The following is a 21106-nucleotide window of genomic DNA, read 5'->3' as shown; positions in this document are numbered from 1 at the left end:
TTACTTAAAACTACATAATTTTTTATAAGATGGACTAATAATGAAAATGTCACGTTCAAAACAAAACACATAGTTAGAGTCATCTTCACAAGTCCATCCACAAATACTAAAATGAATTAATTCACTATTGACAAACACTCATCTTAAATTTTAAAGAGGTCTTTGATTTGAATTTGTGTAGACATGTTCAAAGTGTAATACAAAATTATATTGAATTTTACTGAAGTCTACTGAGTATGTTTGATAAACATTAATAGTTAAACATGGACCTATACAAATTTATTTTTTTGTTTCCTTAATAAAAGTGAGTTGTAATCAACATCATTCCCCTTAAGGACATATGACAAAGTTGAATGGAGATTATAAATATAATTGCTATTAATTTTTATAATTTATGAGGTAAACAAGTTGAACTCAATCTTGTTCAAATTTGACTTGTTTAAATAAATGAGCATCAAAATTAAGTTTAAAAAATTACTTATTTATGCAAATTTTTAATCGGTCTCCGTCGAATCTAATTCAACTTTTAAAAAATAAAAATAAAAAATAAAACCAAAATAAGATAATGAAAATTTTTTTATATTCTTAAAAAATTTAAGAACATAAATTGGAAGAGTTAAATTTAAAATTATATATTAGAGAACTTTTAATCGAATTTTTAAAATAAAATTCAAAGGCATTTTTTTTTAAAACTTTTAAATATGACGTTTCACTTTTTGAATTTATAACAGTTAGTAAAAAAAATTAAAAAATTTGTTGATACTTTTTTTAATTTAAATATATGTTAATTTTACTAATTGGAAGAAATTTCCAGGAGCCGACTCCGTCCAATTTCTTCTCCTATTTTGACTTTCCTCCCGGTATTTTGCGAGCAATGGTTACAATCATACAATCTCGCATTCAAAAAGTGAAACGTCAGGTGAGGTGAACCGCCGTCGTTGAAAGCGCAGGAGAAGAAGATGCTGAGGGTTGCCGCCAGGAGGCTCTCCTCTCTCTCATCACAATCGTCATCGTCTTCGCCATGGAGGTCAAGCCACACCGTGTCCACCATTCTCCCCCGGAACCCCACCTCCGGCGGCGATTCGTCCTCCGAGGATCTCCGCTCCACGGGCTTCTCCGCGGCATTTTTTTCCAGGCCGGGCCTTCATATTCCACGCAGAGGTTAGTCTAGTTGATTCCCTCTCGCGCTCTTCGGATTTATTAGGGTTTATATCGTTGGATCTATATATATATGCCTGAATTTTTGCGTGTCAATTGTGTTCTGATTTAATTTAGGCCTCTAATGTTATTCAGTGTTATCATTTCCGTTTGCTTCACGATCGTGCGTCGTTGACGCAGCAGCTCGGTCGCTGTCGAGGTCGAAAAAACTGGTGTTATTATATTGTTGTTGTTTCCGTTTGTTTCATTGGTCAGTTAGGCATGTTGTTGTGATGTAAAATGGGTCTTTTTATTGGCAAAGCGTCCAATTTTTGCGTGAAGTTGAGCCGTGCAACTTTCTCAATTATGCTTTGATTAAATTTGGATATTTGGGCTCCCTCTAGATCAAGGAATTTGTGACAGATAAGGAAAGACAAGTGAGGTGAATATTTATTAAAATATGATTAATAGAAAAATCAAAGGTGCATGTAATCTGAAAAACAAAGAAATTGTTTATTAATTTAGTATAAATTTTATTCTCTCTTGTTCTCCTTGACATCCAAATGTGAAAAAAGCTGATTCCTTCATAATTTCATTTCCTTGCCTATTTGATTTCCAAGTTCCAAATGGAGTGCTACTGTCATCTATTTTTATCATTTCCATTTATTTCCTGACTGCATCGTTGATGCAGCAGCTTAGTTAAAGATTTGTTGAAAATAGGGTTGTTTATTCTACATTTCCATTTGTTTCATGATATTGTGTTAATTGATAGAGCATCTCAGTTAGGCATATTTTGTCATTTTAAAGCCAGTCTTCTTTATTGCAAAATTGTCCCAATCAAAATTTTTGGCTTGTTTTATAAGAGGTCATATAGGTTGTTGTGAGATTGCTGAAGCAGCTTGAAATGAGATGGCATTGGCATTTCTATCATTCAAAAATTTTGGAATATGTCGTTTTGCATCTGTGTAATTATATATTACTGTCAACTTTGTAATACATCTTCTCCTCAAAGGAGAGTATGGAATTTGTTTAAACTTGAAAGTTCAAACCAAGTCCATTTGTTGGATTTGGTGTGATTGCAAATGCTGTCAATACTCTGACTCACAAAGCATGTTTCAAGATCAATTTTTTGATCTACAAGAGTGGCATGCCAATACTGCTTACTATCTCGTATCTATCATTGTATATTTTAATTTATTCTCAAAAAATTAGAACCAAGATTGATTTGAAAACAGGAATTCCATCAGCATTTGTATTGAATTAAAGCATCTATTTCTTTTTTAAGCATGCTCAAAGATTCAAACTCTTATCTTTATAATATTCTCCAATGATCTTTAGCCCTAGTCTTCTTGCTTTTTTATTTGTTAGCCTTTGGTAGCTCATCTTATTTGAAGTCTAGAAACCACTCCATTCTGCACCATATATAAGATAAATCTCATCTGATTTTGTTATTTGTTTGTGATCCAATATTTTTTAGTGGGATTAAAAGGGGTTGAATGAAGTTTCAGGGCTATTGAGGTTTGAAGAGTGCATTCTGTTCTTAAGGAGTGCCTCAGAATAAGTCGGTAGGAAATAGCGAAGATACTTTTAACTTTTGGAACAGCTGTAGTCATGTGAGATGGTAAAGAATATTAATGACCATTAGATGCTTTAGAGAATTTCCAGTCACAATAGGTGTACATCAAGGATCTGCTTTGAGGTCGTGTTTTTTTTCTTTAGTGATGAATGAATTGACTAGGAGTATCAAAATGAGGTTCCATAGTATACGTTGTTTGCAGATGATATTCTCTTAATCAATGGAACTAGGGGTGGAGTAGAATTGAAGTTAGAATTATAGAGTGAAGTTTTAGAATCTAGATGCTTTAGGATAAGTAGAAATAAGATAGAATATATGAAATGTAATTTCAGTAACTGTAGAAGGAATATTGGTGAAAAAGTTAAACTTGATGATGGAGAAATCAATAGCACTAATAGATTTCGATACTTTGGATCTATTATGCAAGTTGAAGGAGAAATTGGAAAAGATGTAGTACATAGAGTCAAAGCAGGTTGGTTAAAATGGAAAAGTGTTTCGAGTGTGCTTTGTGATCATAAAAAACAAAACAAAACAAAGCCTTAGTCCCACTAAGTGGGGTCGGCTATATGAATCATTTTCTGCCAATTTATGCTATCATGGACCATTTCTTTTGATAGATTTAAGGATATTAAATCCTTACTCACTATCTCCTCTCAAGTTATTTTAGGTCTATCCCTACCCCTTCTACTGCCCCCCACAGTAACTAAGTTACTCTTCCTCACAGGTGCACTATAAGGCCTACGTTGCAAGTGTCCATACCATTTTAGTCATCCCTCCCTTATCTTATCTTCTATAGGAGTTACACCTAACTTACCATGAATATGTTTATTCCTTAATTTATCTTTCAATGTTATACCACTCATCCATCTAAGCATTCTCATCTCGACAACTTTTACTTTTTGGATATTATGTTTCTTTGTCGCCCAACATTCCGATCCATATAGCATAGCTGGTCTTATACCTGTCCTATGAAACTTCCCTTTCAATTTTAAGGGTATTCTACGATCACATAGCACACTTGAAGCACTTCTCCATTTTACCCAACCTGCTTTAACTCTATGCATTACATCATCTTCAATTTCTCCTTTAGCTTGCATAATAGTTCCAAGGTATCGAAATCTACAAGTGCTATTTGATTCTTCATCATCAAGTTTAATTTTGTCCCTGATATTCCTCCTATCATTAATAAAATTACATTTCATATATTTTGTTTTATTTCTACTTATCCTAAAGCCTCTAGATTCCAAAGATTCTCTCCATAATTCTAACTCAGCCTCTACTCCACCCCTAGTTTCGTCAATTAATACAATATCATTTGCAAACAACATACACCATAGAACCTCCTTTTGAATATTCTTAGTCAATTGGTCCATCACTAAAGCAAAAAATAAGGACTCAAAGAAGATCCTTGATGTATGTTGGGCTTTTGTGGAGCCTAATTGTGTTTTAATTTGGATGACGACCCGACCTGTATTTAATTAGAGATTTCTATCCTAAGGTTTAGTCCATGAGCGCTGCGGCTTGGGCCGGAAAATTTTGGAGCCCATTCGGAACGGAACCCTAGGCGCAACATATAGAAAAGGATTGCTTTCGGGTGATTAGGGTTGGTGTGGTTGTACTTGCGAGAGAGCGAGAGGGAGAGCATTGTATCGCCGCACTCTCTGTGTTTTCTTCCTGATAATATTGAAATCCCTGTAACTCCGTGGACGTAGGCAAAATTGCCGAACCACGTAAATATTGTCTTGTGCGTGTGATTGATTTTTCTTTGGCGTTATTTTTTCTCTATTTTGTTTCTCACAAGTTTCGGGAATTTGTTCTTTATTCCCAACAGATGTACACCTATGGTAATTGAAAATTCTCTAATTTTTCCATCTATAGTCCTTACATTAGTCATTACTCCATTGTACATAGTCTTAATGACATCGGTATACTTACAACATACACCCTTTTTTTCTAAAACTTACTATAGAACTTCCCTAGGTATCTTATCATATGCTTTCTCTAGGTCAATAAATATCATATGTAAGTCTCTTTTCTTTTCCCTAAATTTTTCCATTAATCTTCTTAAAAGATAAAATAGCTTCTGTGGTAGATCTCCTAGGCATAAAACCAAATAAATTTTTAGAGATCTTCGTTTCTAACCTTAATCTTTGTTCAACTATCCTTTTCCATAGTTTTATTGTATGATTCATAAGTTTAATTCCACGATAGTTATTACAATTTTGAATATCTCCTTTATTTTTGTATAGAGGTATTAAAGTGCTTTTTCTCCATTCATCTGGCATTTTCTTAGTTTTTACAATTGTATTAAATAAATTAGTTAACCTTATAATTCCATTATCACCCAAGCATTTCCAAACTTCAATTGGGATGTTATCTGGTCCCATAGTTTTTCCATTTTTCATCTTTTTTTTAGTGCAAACTTAATTTCGTTAACTCTAATTTTGCGAATAAATCTTATATTTTTAGTCTTTTCTTCATTTGACAATTCTAAGTTTAAGTCTTCTATTTGGTTTTCGTTAACTTACTAAAGTAACTTCGTCATCTTTCTTTAATATCTTCGTCCTTAACTAAGACAATATCATCCTCACTTTTTATACATTTTACATTTCCTATGTCCTTGCTCTTCCTTTCTCTAGCTTTAGCAAGTTTAAATATATCTCTTTCCCCTTCTTTTATACCTAAGCTATCATACAAACTATTAAATGATCTATATTTAGCTTCACTAACGTCCTTTTTTGTATCTTTTCTTGCCTCCTTATATTTTTCAAAGTTATCTCTGTTTCTACATTTTTGCCACGTTTTATACCAAATTCTTTTTGTCTTTATGATTTTTTGTACATCTTTATCCTACTACCAACTTTCTTTGCTATTCAAGAATCTTCCTCTTGATTCACCTAAAATCCTTTTGCTATCTTTTTAATAGAGCTAGCTAATCTATTCCAAAGAGTATTTGTATCTATCCCATCCGCAAAGGTCCAATCCCCATCTTTGATCATTTTATCTTTAAATTTTATTATATTTTCTCCTTTTAGGTTCCACCATCTAATTCTCCTACACTGGTTTATTTTATCATTTTTCTTCCATTTTTTAATACATATATCTAATACTAAGACTCTATGTTGTGTGGTTAGGCCTTCACCTGGAATAACTTTACAATCCTTACATGATAAACGATCTACCCTCCTAGTAAAAAAAAAATCTATTTGACTTCTATTTTGTCCATTTTTAAAGATTATTAAGTGTTCTTCTCTCTTCTTAAAGCAAGTATTCATTATACTAAAATCATATGACATAGCAAAGGCTAAGATCATCTCCCCAGACTCATTTTTGTCTTTATATCCATATTCTCTATGTATCCTCTCATAATTTTTATTATCTCTTCCAACGTCTCCATTCAGATCTCCTCCTATAAATATTTTTTCAGTCCCTGGTATGCCTTGTATAATACTCTCCATATCTTCCCAAAATTGTTTCTTAAGATTTTCTGCTAAGTCAACTTGAGGAGCATAAGCACTAATGATATTTATTATCTCTTGTCTTAATACCATCTTGATTTTTATAATTCTATCCCTCACTCTAGTTACATCCACAACGCTATCTTTTAAGTTTTTGTCTATAATAATGCCTACTCCATTCTTATGTTTTTCTTTTCCAGTGTACTAAAGTTTAAATCCTGATTTATCGATTTCTCTAGCTTTCTCCCCCACCCACTTGGTTTCTTGATGGCAAATTTAAAAGGGAAGTTTTATAAGACGATTGTAAGACTAGCTATGCTATATGGATCTGAATTTTGGGCGACTAAGAAATAGCATATTGAAAAAGTAAAAGTTACCGAGATGAGAATGCTTAGATGGACGAATGGTATAAGATAAATTAAGAAATGAACATATTTGTAGTAAGTTAGGCGTAACTCCTATAGAAGATAAGGGAGGGACGACTCTAATGGTTTGCGCACTTGCAACATAGACCACATAGTGTGCCAGTAAGGAAGAGTGATTTAGTTACTGTGAGGGTTAGTAGAAGGGGAAGGGATAGACCTAAAGTAACGTGGAATAAAATAGTAAGGATTTAATAGCTCTAAATTTATCGAAGGAATTGTCTATGATCTCATAAATTGGCGCCTTGGAGGAAAAGGATTCATATAGCCAGCCTTGCCTAGTGGAAGTTAAGGCGTGGTTCGTTGTTGTTATTGTTGTTCTTGTTCATCATCTGGGAGGGAGGGACAAAGCTGAGAAATTTTTCATCTAAATATGATTATGAGATGATGTATTATTTGTGTTCAATACTAATAAAAATGAAATTTTCTGTACAAATAATAAGCTTTCATACCTCACAAAGGAAAAAACTTGCACCTGTTATTGGTGTGGCTAGATGAGTGTATAGAAGATTACAATGTTGAGATGCAAGTTGATAAGCTTATTAACCTGGGAATTTGTTTACTATTGAATGTGGTACATATTTAGAATGGATGGATCACCAGATAAGATGATTTTGTTATGGTTTGAGATAACTGGTGATGTTTCCTTTAGTAGTTGGGAATTGCTGCTAACTGGGGAGTTCCAAAGGGCATATGGAGGTGAGGGTCCCTGCATTGTCATCCACATTAGTTCAACTTTCTCCACCTGCCCTCACCTTGTCCCAAACGGCAATACTTTTTTTAGAATTTTTTTTTAAAAAACTTCATATTCAAATACTATTAGTTATTTTGGCTGGGATTTTTTTATCCACTGTTCTGCAAAACCGTTGTACAAATAATCTGGCTAATGAACAATTAAGGGATGCCAATTTCTTAAATAGCTTAGAAATTATGTTTTTTGTCTCTTCAAATAACTATTCTTGCTTTTTGGAAGTTGAAATTAGCTAAATTTTTGCAATTGGACTTGGATTGCGCAGTGATGTAGGACAAACAACTGAATATCAGAAATTAGAGAGATAATTGGGAGAATTGCGGGAGAGAGTAGGAAGAAGAAGAGAATGGTGCAGAAGAAAAGAGAGAAGGGGCTCCTGAACGGCTGAACAACAAAGAGTTCGACAGAATACAGTGAGAACTCAGAAGAGAACAGCTACTGAGGAAGAAGAAAACGTACAACGAAGAACCTAAGAGAGAGTGAGAGAAACTGCACTTGCAATTCTGATTCATACCAAAATTATACAATAACTTAAATGTCCAGTGCTTACATCCACTACTACTAACACATATTTACATAAAAACACCAATAAAACAAAACATTATAGATTCAAAACCAATTATTAGTTAGGGACATGTCTGTGCTTGAATTCTTTTCATTTATTTTCAAAGTTAAAACTTAAGACTTGTAATATAAAAGTGTGAAAGTTTAATGATCGAAAACACTTTTCACCCGAGTGTAGCGAAAAGTGGGCTAGGTCGTCGCCCCAAAGCAACGCACCGTGTCGGCGCCCGGGTATGATGTCAAATATGTGAGGGTTTCGGCATCATTCTGAACGTAGGCAGGTAAAGACGTTAGTTCAGGAAACTAGGATTAGATTAGCAACTTGGAATATAGGGGCACTTGTGGGTAAAAGTATGAAAATTGTGGACACAATGATTAAAAGAAGAATTACTATAATTTGCCTTCAAGAAACTAAGTGGGTGGGGGAGAAATTTAGAGAAATTGATAAATCAAGATTTAAACTTTGGTACACTAGAAAAGAAAAAGATAAGAATGAAGTAAGAATTATTATAGACAAAAACTTAAAAGAAAACGTTGTTGATGTAAACAGAGTAGAGGATAGAATTATAAATATCAAGATTGTATTAGGACAAAAGATAATAAATATCATTAGTGCTTATGCTTCTCAAGTCGACTTAGAGGAAAATCTTAAAAGACAATTTTGGGAAGATATGGATAGTATTATACAAGGCATACAGGGGACTAAGAAAATATTTATAGGAGGAGATCTGAATGGAGACGTTGGAAGAGATAATAAAAATTATGAGAGGATACATATAGGATATGGATATGGAGACAAAAATGAGTCTAGGGAGATGATCTTAGACTTTGCTATGTCATATGATTTTAGTATAATGAATACTTGCTTTAAGAAGAGAGAAGAACACTTAATAACCTTTAAAAGTGGACAAAATAGAAGTCAAATAGGTTTTTTTTTAACTAGGAGGGTAGATTGTTTATCATGCAAGGATTGTAAAGTTATTCTAGGTGATAGCCTAACCACACAACATAGAGTCTTAGTGTTAGATATATGTATTAAAAAATGAAAGAAAAAGTATAAAATAAACCAGTATAAGAGAACTAGGTGGTGGAACCTAAAAGGAGAAAATATAATAAAATTTAAAGATAAAGTGATCAAAGATGGGGATTGGACCTTAGAGGATGGGATAGATACAAATACTCTTTGGAGTAGATTAGCTAGCTCTGTTAAAAAGATAGCAAAAGAGATTTTAGGTCAATCAAGGGGAAGATTCTCGAATAGCAAAGAGAGTTGGTGGTGGGATAAAGATGTACAAAAAGCCATAAAGATAAAAAGAATTTGGTATAAAATGTGGCAAAAATGTAGAAACTGGGATAACTTTGAAAAGTACAAGGAGGCAAAAAAAGTTGCAAAAAAGGCCGTTAGTGAAGCCAAATACAAATCATTTAATAGTTTGTATGATAGATTAGATACAAAAGAAGGGGAAAGAGATATATTTAAACTTGCTAAAGCTAGAGAAAGGAAGAGTAAGGGCGTAGGAAATGTAAAATGTATAAAAAGTGAGGATGATATTGTCTTGGTTAAGGACGAAGACATTAAAGAAAGGTGACGAAGTTACTTTAGTAAGTTGTTAAATGAAAACCAAATAGAAGGCTTAAACTTAGAATTGTCAAATGAGGAAAAGATTAAAAATATGAGATTTATTTGCAAAATTAGAGTTAACGAAGTTAAGTTTGCACTAAAAAAGATAAAAAATGGGAAAGTTATGGGACCAGATAACATCCCAATTGAAGTTTGGAAATGCTTAGGTGATAACGGAATTATATGATTAACTAATTTATTTAATATAATTAAGAAAATGTTAGATGAATGGAGGGAAAGCACTTTAATACCTATATACTAAAATAAAGGAGATATTCAAAATTGTAATGACTATCGTGGAATTACCAATGACCCCTTCTGACCTATCGTCTCTCTCCATCCCTCCTCTCTCTCTGACGGCTCCTTCTAACCTATCGTCACTCTCCAACAACCCATTCTGACCACTTGTCTCTCTCCAACGACCCCTTTTGACTTATCGTCTCCCTCCATCGACCCCTTCTGGCCACTCGTCTCTCTCCGACGGCTCCTTTTGACCTATCGTCTCTCTCCAACGACCCCTTCTGACCACTCGTCTGTCTCCGACGACTCCTTACCACTCGTCTCTCTCCAGCGACCTCGTACAACCTCTCGTCCCTCCTTGCGACACCCTACAACTTCTCTGCTTCGAGGTCTCTTCTCAGTCTAAGCTTCAAGGTTTCTGCCAATGTTTCTAAAAGTCGAGGTGGTAATCGCTGCAACGCCATGTTCACGGAGGACGATAATCCGAAAGTTCCTGCAGTTTTTGAGAAAGTTTGAAGATTAACTTAAGTGTTGATATATGCTCAAGAATGGGGGGTTTCTTTTTCGTGGAATCCAAGACTTTGGAATTCTCAGTTGAGGAGGGTGGTTCTTATTTCATGTTACGCATTTTTGAGCAAAATCGATACGCTCTCCGATCTGTTTGCATGGGGAAGAGAGTGCAAAACAATTTGTAGCTAGTGTGGAGGAGCTAATGTCCAATGTAATTCCTGGTATTTTTGCACAAACATTCAGAGATGGTGAGAAAGTATTTATTTTGCAATTGGGATCCAATGCACATGGTTGTTTTTTAATGATCTCGGAACGTATACATGGCCGTCAGAAAGGATTTCTGGTGGTGCCAGAAGGAAAATTGGGTAGTGGGTGGAGAGGGTTTGGATTTCATCTACGAAAAGCCATTAGCTAGCAAACAGACATCCCAATCAGCACTTAAACTCAGAGGGGAGAATTCCAAAACCTTTCTGTTGGTAGCGGTGGAGGGGGGTTGGAGAGATGATGGTGGTAGCAAGAATGGAAAGCAATTAATGCTATATTCTCAAAATTCTAAATTGAGAAATCATAGCCACGATAGTTGTGATTTGGGTACTGGGAAGGAACAAGCAAAATCAAAGGCTAATGTTTCAGTGGAAATTACTGAAAATGTTAGTGGTAACACAAACTCTTATGTATCTCTGAATATAAGCCTCAGATTGCATAGTTGGCCGGATGGAGAATGGGAGGTAATATAGTCCAAAGTTACTCAAGCTTAGGAAATGGGTTGTACAGAGAATATCAAGGAAAACAATAAAGTTTTAACCAAAGCTCCTTTCAAGCCAAAGCCCATACCTAATCCCAAGCCCATCTCAATCTAGCGGCCCAAACCAACACAAGCCTTTCAAAACAATAACACCCAGAATCCAGAATCGTCATCTTCAACCTTGGGGAGTTCAGTGAGAAGGGGCGATGTTGTGGTTCTCGGTTCGAAGCAATATGAAGTTGATCACCGAAGTGCATCGATGCTAGCCCAGTCGATGAAATCTTCTGATGATACCGAGACTAACAGTATTGGCATCGATGAGACCGATATTGAGCCCTTAGGCTCCGACAAGACTGATATGGAGCATTTAGGCTATGATGAGGCCGATAGAGAGTGTCTCGGCACTGGTGAGTCAACAAACACATCCGATGGTGAGGAAAACTTGCAGCGAGACATCCAATTGAATCTTCAAGAACATTCCGGCAATATTTTCAGGAAGTGATAAAATTCTGAGTAGTGGGTGCTTGAGCTGCGAGATGGAAGAAGAGTTGCGGTTCCAATTCAGATTTCTTTGCCACCTAGTGAAGTCACAGAGGGTTTAGAAGGGCAAAACCAATTGTCCTTGGTTCCGTTGAAGCCTGTAGATACTTTGGAGGTGTTACCAACTCAGTTTGATGGGAATGATGTACTTGTAGAGGATTGGGCCTCGGACAACGATATCTGGTTGCTGAGCTACCTAACGAAGGGGGTTTGTCACCTTTAGTAGTGGAACCACTAGCTTATTCTTTACCCTTGACTATGGAAGGACAGGAAGTGGTCGATGTGGAGAGCCCAGTGAGGGAAGTACCTTATTCTGAGTGGTTCCAAAGAAGATTTAAAGGGTTTGACAAATTTCTGGGCACGCCCTTACAAGGTTTGGAAAATCAAGTAACTACTTTTTTGCTGGCTGTTGAGGCTGAATTACACCGTAGGGCTACTTTGGAAAAAAATGCACGTGACTTGAAGAGAATTGGTGCGAAAGGTTTAAGAGAACTGAAAGATTTATTCAGTTCAATTAATTATGGTTCTACTTCATCTAGACACAGTGGTTTTAATAGGGAGCGGACTCTCTCTGATTCTAGATGAATTTGAAGATACTTTCATGGAATGTCAGAGGATTAAATGAGGTTGAAAAAAGGCTTCAGATTCGTAATTTGTTGTGTACACGGAAACCTGATATTGTATGTTTGCAAGAGACTAAAATTGAATGGATTACTAGAAGAATTTTCCGAAGTATATGGAGTTGTCCATATGTAGACTGGTTGTACTTGGGTTCAGAAGGTGCTTTTGGAGGTATTACCCTGATGTGGAATCGAAGGGTAGTGGAAAAGGTGGAGGAAGCAGTGGGGTATTTTCCTGTTTCATGCAAATTTAAAAATATCGGTGATCAATTTGAGTGGGCTTTCACAGGTGTTTATGGGCCAAATTTGAACAAGAGGCGTAGGAAAATGTGGGAGGAGCTGACAGGGCTGATTAGTTGGTGGGATTCGCCATGGTGCATTGGAGGTGATTTTAATATAATCCGCTTCCCATTAGAAAGACTAGGGGCTGTAAGTTATACTTGGGCTATGCATGAATTTTTGGATTTTATCTCTTTTCATGGGCTGATGGATATATCTATGGAAGGAGGCCTTTACACCTGGTCCAATTCTTCCTCCGCTTATAGAATAGATCGGCTTCTTTTCTCTCCATTCTTGGTGGATCACTTCACTCAATTTTCACAGAGAAGACTGTCCAAAATACTTTCTGATCACTACCCAATTCTATTGGAAGAAGGGGGGGGGGGGGGAGTTAGCGGAGAGGTAGAACTCCTTTTCGCTTTGAAAATATGTGGTTGAGCGTGGAGAACTTTGTTGATAAAGTGAAGGAGTGGTGGGCATCCTATTCGTTCCAAGGAAGTCCTAGTTTCATGCTAGTTAAGAAATTGGCAGCTTTGAAGTTGGATTTAAAAAAGTGAAACGAGGCGGAATTTGGGAACGTCATTGTTAAGATATAGCAACTTTGGAACAAATTGAATGACTTGGATGTTAGAGAGGAAACTCATCGTTTAACAACTAAGGAAAAGTTAGAACAAGCTACTCACCGCACCGATATTGAAAAGCTCACTCTTTTAGAAGAGATTAGTTGGAGGCAGAAGTCTAGGGCGCTACATTTGAAGGAGGGGGATGCAAATACCAAATTTTTCCATAGAATGGCTAATTCTAATAGAAGAAATAATGTTATTGAGAGCCTTGTGGTTGATGGTGCCTTGTCTTCCAATCAAGGTATGATTGCTGATTACATCACTCAATTCTTCATGAATTTATACTCTGAGCAACAAGTTAGTCGATCATTCCCAGAAGTCTTAATATTTCCAAGAATATCTGATGATAATGCAGATTGGCTAGATAGACCATTTGAGGAGGTGGAAATTTTTGACGTCATACAAAATTTTAATGGTGATAAATTGCCTGGACCAGATGGATTTACAATGGCTTTTTTTCAAGCTTGTTGGGGGATTCTCAAACCTGATCTTGTTGGGGCTTTCTTCCAAGCTGTGTTCCATCATTTTTTGATAAAGGTCAGTTTGAGAAAAACCTGAATGCTACTTTCATCACTCTCATCCCTAAAAAAAATGAAGCCATTGAAGTAAAGGATTTTCGCCCTATTAGTCTTGTTGGGGGGGTTTTATAAGATCATTGCTAAGGTCTTAGCCACCAGACTTCGCACGGTTATGGAAGATATAATTTCAGCTTCCCAGAATGCTTTTGTGAGAAACATGCAGATTCTTGACCCTGTACTTATTGCTAATGAATGCCTTGATAGTAGATTGAAAAATGGGATGCTAGGGTTTCTTTGCAAATTAGATGTTGAGAAGGCTTTTGATAATGTAAATTGGGGTTTTCTTATGCAGTTACTAGAACGGGGTGGGTTCTCTGCAAAATGGAGGCGGTGGATTTTCTTTTGTATATCTACAGTTCGTTTCTCCATTCTGATAAATGGCACTCCTTGTGGATTTTTTGAGAGCTCTAGGGGGTTGAGACAAGGTGACCCATTATTTCCTTTGTTGTTTGTCCTGGTTATGGAAGCCCTGGGGAGAATGTTGGATAAATCTGTCCTTGATGGTCACATGTCAGGCTTTGGTGTGGGACATATAGAGGGAAGAGCTTTGGTGGTGTCTCATATTTTCTTTGCGGATGACACTGTAATTTTTTGTGATGCTGATTTGGATCAGATTTTGTTTCTCCGTTTGATACTTATGTGGTTTGAGGCGGTCTCTAGTTTAAAGATAAATTTGGGCAAGTCAGAGTTGGTTCTTGTTGGTACGGTGTTTAATTTTGACTTATTCTTGCACATCCTTGGTTGTAAACAAGGTAATCTTCCTATGAAATATTTGGGTCTTCCTTTGGGAGCCAAATTCAAGGATAAGACAATATGGAACCCAATTTTGGAGAAGATAGAACGAAGGTTAGCAGGGTGGGAACGTTTGTACTTATCTTAGGGAGGTAGAGTCACGTTAATTAAAAGCACTCTATCTAATTTACCCACTTACTTTCTATCTTTATTTCCTATTCCTGCTGCTGTGGCTAATCGTATTGAGAAACTTCAAAGGAATTTTTTATGGGGTGGCATTGGTGATGAACCAAAATTCCATTTGGTTAAATGGGATACCGTTTGCTATCCCATTCCTTCAGGTGGTTTGGGGATAAGGAAGTTAAGACAGTTTAATGTAGCTTTGCTTGGGAAGTGGTTATGGAGATTTGGGATGGAGAAGGCTGCTCTTTGGAGGCAAGTGGTAAAGGTGAAATACGGTTGTGAATGGGGTGGTTGGTGTACTAGGCCTGTTAATGGTCCACATAGTGTTGGCTTGTGGAAAAATATTAGTCGGGGATGGTCTTCTTTTTCTTGCCACGTTCTATATGATATTGGAAATGGGTCTAAGGTGAAGTTTTGGCAAGACCATTGGTGTGGTGAGACATCTCTTGCAGTCAACTATCCTGATTTGTATAGATTTTGTCGAGATAAAAAAGCTAGCGTGGCTGAGCTTATGAAGTTTGATAATGGAGTCTTGTTTTGGGATGTAAGTTTCTTTAGGGGTATGCATCTTCAGGAATTAGAGGCCATGGCTGGTTTTATGGATACCATATATGGTGCTTCGGGGAAGGGGTCTAGTGAGGATAAGATGTGCTGGAAATCTGATAGAGAGAAGGGCTTCTTGGTTAAAGGTTATTATGGTATTTTAATGGGCTCCAAAGATTGTGGCTTTCCTTGGAAAAGTATTTGGAAGCAGAAAATTCCATCTAGAGTAGCTTTTTTCGTTTGGACTACTGCTTTAAGGAAATGCTTAACGTTTGACAATTTACGAAAAAGAAAGGTTTGGATATTGGATTGGTGCTACATGTGCAAGTGTAATAATGAGACGGTTGATCATCTTTTTATTCATTGTTTGGTTGCAATGGACTTGTGGGTTATGGTATTTGGTTTGTTTGGAGTGAGATGGGTTATGCCGCGATCTGTAGTAGGACTTCTAGCATGTTGGCAAGGCAGCTTTGGTCATTATCGAAATGGGTTTATTTGGTTGATGGTTCCTCATTGTTTATTGTGGCGTCTTTGGAGGGAGAGAAATAGTAGGTGTTTTGAAGATAAGGAAAGATCCATTTCGGACTTGGAGCTATTTTTCTTTACAACTTTGATGGATTGGTTGGCTGCTTTGCGAAACCAATCATTTGCTTCTTTTTTTGATTTACTAGATTCTTGTAATTTCTGTTTTTGATTTGTTTACCCCATGTACACTCCTTGTGTAATTGGTGTTCATTTTTGTTATCAATAAACTTATTACTTATCAAAAACTTATGAGTCATACGATGAAACTATGAGAAAGGGTAGTTGAACAAAGATTAAGGTTAGAAATGAAGGTCTCAGAAAATCAATTTGGTGTTATGGCTGGGAGATCTATCACAAAAGGTATATATCTTTTAAGAAGATTAATGGAAAAGTTTAGGGAAAAGAAGAGGGACTTGCATATGATATTTATTGACCTTGAGAAATCATATGATAGGATACTTAGGGAAGTTATATAGTGCGTTTTAGAAAAAAAGGGTTTATGTAGTAGGTATACTTGATGTAATTAAGGATATGTATAGACTAGTGTAAGGACTATAGACGGAGAAACTAGAGAATTTTCAATCACCATAGGTGTACATCAAGGATCTGCTATGAGTCCTTATCTTTTTTCTTTAGTGATGGACCAATTGACTAAGAGTATTCAAAAAGAGGTTCCATGGTGTATGTTGTTTGCAGATGATATTGTATTAATTGATGAAACTAGGGACAGAGTAGAGACTAAGTTAGAATTATGGAGAGAAGCTTTGGAATCTAGAGGCTTTAGGATAAGTAGAAATAAGACAGAATATATGAAATGTAATTTTAGTAATGATAGGAGGAATATTGGAGACAAAGTTAAACTTGATGATGAAGAAATAAATAGCATTTGCAGATTTCGCTACCTTGGTTCTATTATACAAGTTGAAGGAGAAATTGAAAATGATGTGATGCATAGAGTTAAAGCAGGTTGGGTAAAATGGAGAAGTGCTTCAAGTGTGCTCTGTGATCATAGAATACCCTTAAAATTGAAAGGGAAGTTTCATAAGACAGCTATAAGACCAGTTATGCTATATGGATCGGAATGTTGGGCGACGAAGAAACATAATATCCAAAAAGTAAAGTTTTCGAGATGAGAATGCTTAGATGGATGAGTGGTATAACATTGAAAGATAAATTGAGGAAGGAACATATTCGCAGTAGGTGTAGCTCCTATAGAAGATAAGGGAGGGACGACTCAAATGATATGGACACTTGCAACGTAGGCCATATAGTGCACCAGTGAGGAAGAGTGAGTTAGTTACTGTGGGGGCCAGTAGAAGGGGTAGGGGTAGACCTAAAATAACTTGGGAGGAGATAGTGATTAAGGATTTAATAGCTCTGAATCTATCAAAAGAAATTGCCAATGATCGCATAAATTAGCGGAAAAGGATTCATATAGCCAACCCCACCTAGTAGGACTTAAGGTTTGGTTTCGTTGTTGTATCATGCGATTGATCCCATTGGCATACCAAATTGCCCAATAACAAGCTCTTATATTAACCCTTATACCCTTACGCAAGCTGGTGTTGATAAAAGTGATGGAACATGCAACTTAATAGTCCAATTACACAAAATAAACCCAAATTAATTAACTTCTAAAATAATCATAGTTTTCCCAATCTAAAATAAAAAATCTAGGTACAATTTCCCAAACTAAAATAAAACATCTAGTTACAATTATATAATAGTCCCAAAGTACTTAAAATACACAAAATAAACCTAACTTAATAAACTTCTAAAATAATCATAGTTTTCCCAAACTAAAATAAAAAATCTAGGTACAATTTCCCAAACTAGAATAAAACATCTAGTTACGATATAGACATCTAAGGTTCTCCATGAGAGGGAACAAAGTCAAACATGTAGGCAAATCAAGAGGAGACACAATCTGCATTTCATCATTAATCACCATTGGAGAGTATCTAGAAGATCCTCCAACTGTAAGTAGCATACGGGGCTGAAATGTCCTTTGATTAAATGACAACGTTTCACTAGATTTGGTTGAGGAAAATGTATAGGGAGAAGATGAGAGTCATGGAGGCACAAGTTAACAAGATTAGAGAGGAATAATATGAAGGGTATTTCAACAATAGGTTCCACAATTAAATAATTTTCAACTAATTCTAGAGCAACTGATTATTCCTTACTGTTGGAGTTAAAAATGGAAAACTGAGGATGAAGAGCAAGGTCATTGACAAACATATCCGTCTTAGTATTTGTGTATTTTAGGAATGTCTGTAATTTTGTATTGTTTTAAGGGTATATTTGTAATTTCATGTGTTAAGCGCTTTCTCATAAACAGTGTGTGAAAGCCATGTTGTAAGTTGGGTGTTGAATTTGAATTTGAATTTGAATTGAATTGAACGTGTGATTCCCCCTTGTATCTCTCTCCTCTCTTCCCCACCTTCCTCTCTTCAATTTCTTCTGATCTTTCCCATGGCTGCAGATCCTTGATGATGCCCTGCATCACCATGCCATCTATCCAATCTAAGATGACTTGAGAACCTGAACAAGTGTCAAAATAAGAAAGACACCTAGGTTTCATCAATTGTTGATAATTGCCAGCTAGTTGGGTACTAGATATGTGGTATTAGCTCTTCATTTTCGTTCTTTAAACCAAAGAGGAAATTTGTGACTGATGCAAATTCAAATAAGTACCAATTAGGTAAGTGATATTAAATATATTTATGTGGAATCCAAGAGGTGTAAGTTCATGCAACCTTAGCAGTGGTCCTTAGATGTTCTGCCAATAAACTTGAAGAATAGTGATGTCACACCGAATTTATCCATCCAACAATGTGTCAAACAACCAAAATCGAATTTCCTTGGACCTACATCAAAATCTTGGGAAGGAAAGCTAATTTGTTGCAGTAAATCTCAAAATACATCTGCTGTGCCTTAATCTGAACACCGGCAGGCCTTCGAACTTAGAAATTTGCATTGCAGTCCAAGATTAGGCTGAATTTAATCCTTAGAAATGTGAATTAAACTTGATCTATCAGTTTTAATTAAACAACTTCAAATTCTCAGGAGAAAATCCAAAATATTGTGAGGTGGAGCCAATTTCTCTCAATGCTGGAAGCAGGAGAACACTCTGGAAGTTTCTCACTCACAAGTTGCCTGTGTGTGGGGTGCATGCACTGCCAGCAATGAAGCTCCAGGGGGTGCCGGATCAGGGCTGGGGAGCCAAGTGGGGGTGGTGTGTCCCAAAAAAACTACAGTAGAATTTGAAGGGATCGGCGGTTGGGCAACTTTGTGGTGGCCTTGTTAGGTGAATGAGAAATTGTACGTGAGGAGCTTCCGTTGTTTTCTGTTGTAAAGGTGTGGGAGGTGTTGTCAAATGATGCCTGGAAAATGGTGTCCGAGACTCGGGCACGGCTCTAATTTTCAGGAAAGTTGCAGACTACAAATGCTTATATTTTATGGGATTTTCCTGCGACTTCGGAACTTGTTTTTTGCAGCAATTGAAGCCTATTAGTGCAGATTGCAGTTGTGCGGTGGATGTGAATCAAAGTTTGCTCTGATGCCAATTTGATGTAGCAACTAAACAGAAGAGGAGAGAAGGGGCTGCTGAATAGCAGTGATTTTGACAGAAGGAGAGAACAGAAACAGAGGAGGAGGAAGAAGAAGTAGAAGGAACAACCTGAGAGAGAGAGAGAGAAGCTGCACTTGCAATTCTGATCTAACAATAACTGTACAATAATTTACATGTCCAGCACTTATACCTGCTACCACTAAGTACTAACACATATTTTCATAAAGACCCCAATAAAATACGTAATTTTAAAGTAGACCCAAAGTACATAAATACACAAAATAAACCTAAATTAATTTGACTTCTAAAATAATCAAGTTTCCAATAAAATACGTAATTTTAAAATAGACCCAAAGTACATAAATATACAAAATAAACCTAAATTAATTTGACTTCTAAATTAATTGAGTTACTCCTGATCCTATGATGGAAATTGCTTTAGAATCTTTGGCTTGTAGTTGCGAACTGCCTACCACAAGGCCTCCCTTTATGTTCTACTAGTTCCTCATTTAGAGCATGAAACTTGAAATATTGCTGGTTTTCTGAAGAAAGTTGGTTCACAAAGATTCAAACAATACTATTATCCTATTTTGCTAATAATATTTGAGGAGTTATAAAAAGAATGGTTTACTAAGCACCATAAATGTGGGTAACAAGATTTTTTTGTTTTTCTCTGGTTTGAGTTGGATACCCCTCAGGTTGTAGTTTGGTTATAGTTAATATATAGTGTTGGTACAGATCACTGCCAGGGCTCCTGCTTATAGCAGGGTAGAGGGAAGATGGTAGGCAGCTTTTACTTGTATTTTGGTTGAGGCTTTTGAATGTGATATGATCCAATTAGTATTTGTTATATTAGTTGAACCTACCATTCCAGCTGTAATTTTCATTCTAGTGATACAGTGTGTTTTAGTTTCTCTGCTTTGCTTAATTTTGTTTTGTTTTGTTGTTTGTGAATGGCTTTTCTAGGTTTTGCTTCTGAGTCAATTGTCCCAAGAAATGAAAATGCTGCCACTCTGGAAGTTCCATCGACTCTGGCAGCTATCAAAAACCCAACTCCGAAGATTGTTTATGATGATTACAACCATGAGCGTTATCCTCCAGGTGATCCTAGCAAGCGAGCATTTGCCTACTTTGTCCTCACTGGGGGTAGGTTTGTGTATGCTTCACTGCTCCGTCTGCTGATCCTCAAGTTTGTGCTGAGCATGTCCGCCAGTAAGGATGTTCTTGCCCTAGCCTCCATTGAGGTTGATCTCTCCAGCATTGAGCCTGGAAACACGGTGACTGTCAAATGGCGTGGGAAACCTGTCTTCATCAGGCGAAGGACTGATGATGATGTCAAACTGGCAAACAGCGTGGATTTGGGATCTCTTCGTGATCCACAGGAGGATGCAGCCAGGGTCAAGGACCCAGAATGGCTTGTGGTTATTGGGGTGTGCACACATCTGGGTTGCATCCCCTTACCAAATGCCGGTGACTTCGGTGGATGGTTTTGTCCCTGCCATGGTTCGCATTACGACATCTCTGGTAGGATTCGCAAGGGACCAGCACCCTACAATCTGGAGGTACCTACTTACAGCTTCATGGAGGATAACAAGTTGTTGATTGGTTGAGAATACCAGGGGTTTCTTTTCCAGTAAACTTGGATACCAAAATTTTTTATTTTACTCAGTATATGTTCTAGGTCTGTTGCAGCTATATATATCTTTGCCATTTATGTTTTCCCCCCCTCACTTTTGGGCATGTTTAGTAATGCTTGTGTAACTTGGCTATTGTAACTGCTGTGGTGCTATGAATAAGCCTTCTGTTCTCTGCTGGGCATGGATTTCTTCTCAAATATTCATTCTGAGGCTGCTAATTATAATTTGATTATCTTTTGGTAGTTGTA

At 36.6% G+C, this 21106-nt stretch overlaps 1 protein-coding gene across 1 annotated transcript; it reads left to right on the top strand.

Moving 5' to 3' along the window:
• The first annotated feature begins 798 nt into the window (after window positions 1-798).
• On the top strand, window positions 799-21033 carry LOC131167715 (cytochrome b-c1 complex subunit Rieske-4, mitochondrial-like). Its single transcript, XM_058126560.1, has 2 exons — window positions 799-1161; window positions 20188-21033. Exons 1-2 carry the CDS (start codon window positions 960-962, stop codon window positions 20829-20831), a joined length of 846 nt encoding a protein of 281 aa, XP_057982543.1. The 5' UTR covers window positions 799-959; the 3' UTR covers window positions 20832-21033.
• Window positions 21034-21106: the final 73 nt, after the last annotated feature.

The sequence above is a fragment of the Malania oleifera genome, chromosome 11 (genome assembly GCF_029873635.1).
Source record: "Malania oleifera isolate guangnan ecotype guangnan chromosome 11, ASM2987363v1, whole genome shotgun sequence".
Taxonomy (NCBI): Eukaryota; Viridiplantae; Streptophyta; class Magnoliopsida; order Santalales; family Ximeniaceae; genus Malania; species Malania oleifera.
The sequence above is the reverse complement of the archived record's forward strand: the minus strand, read 5'-3'. Positions and strand labels throughout refer to the sequence as shown.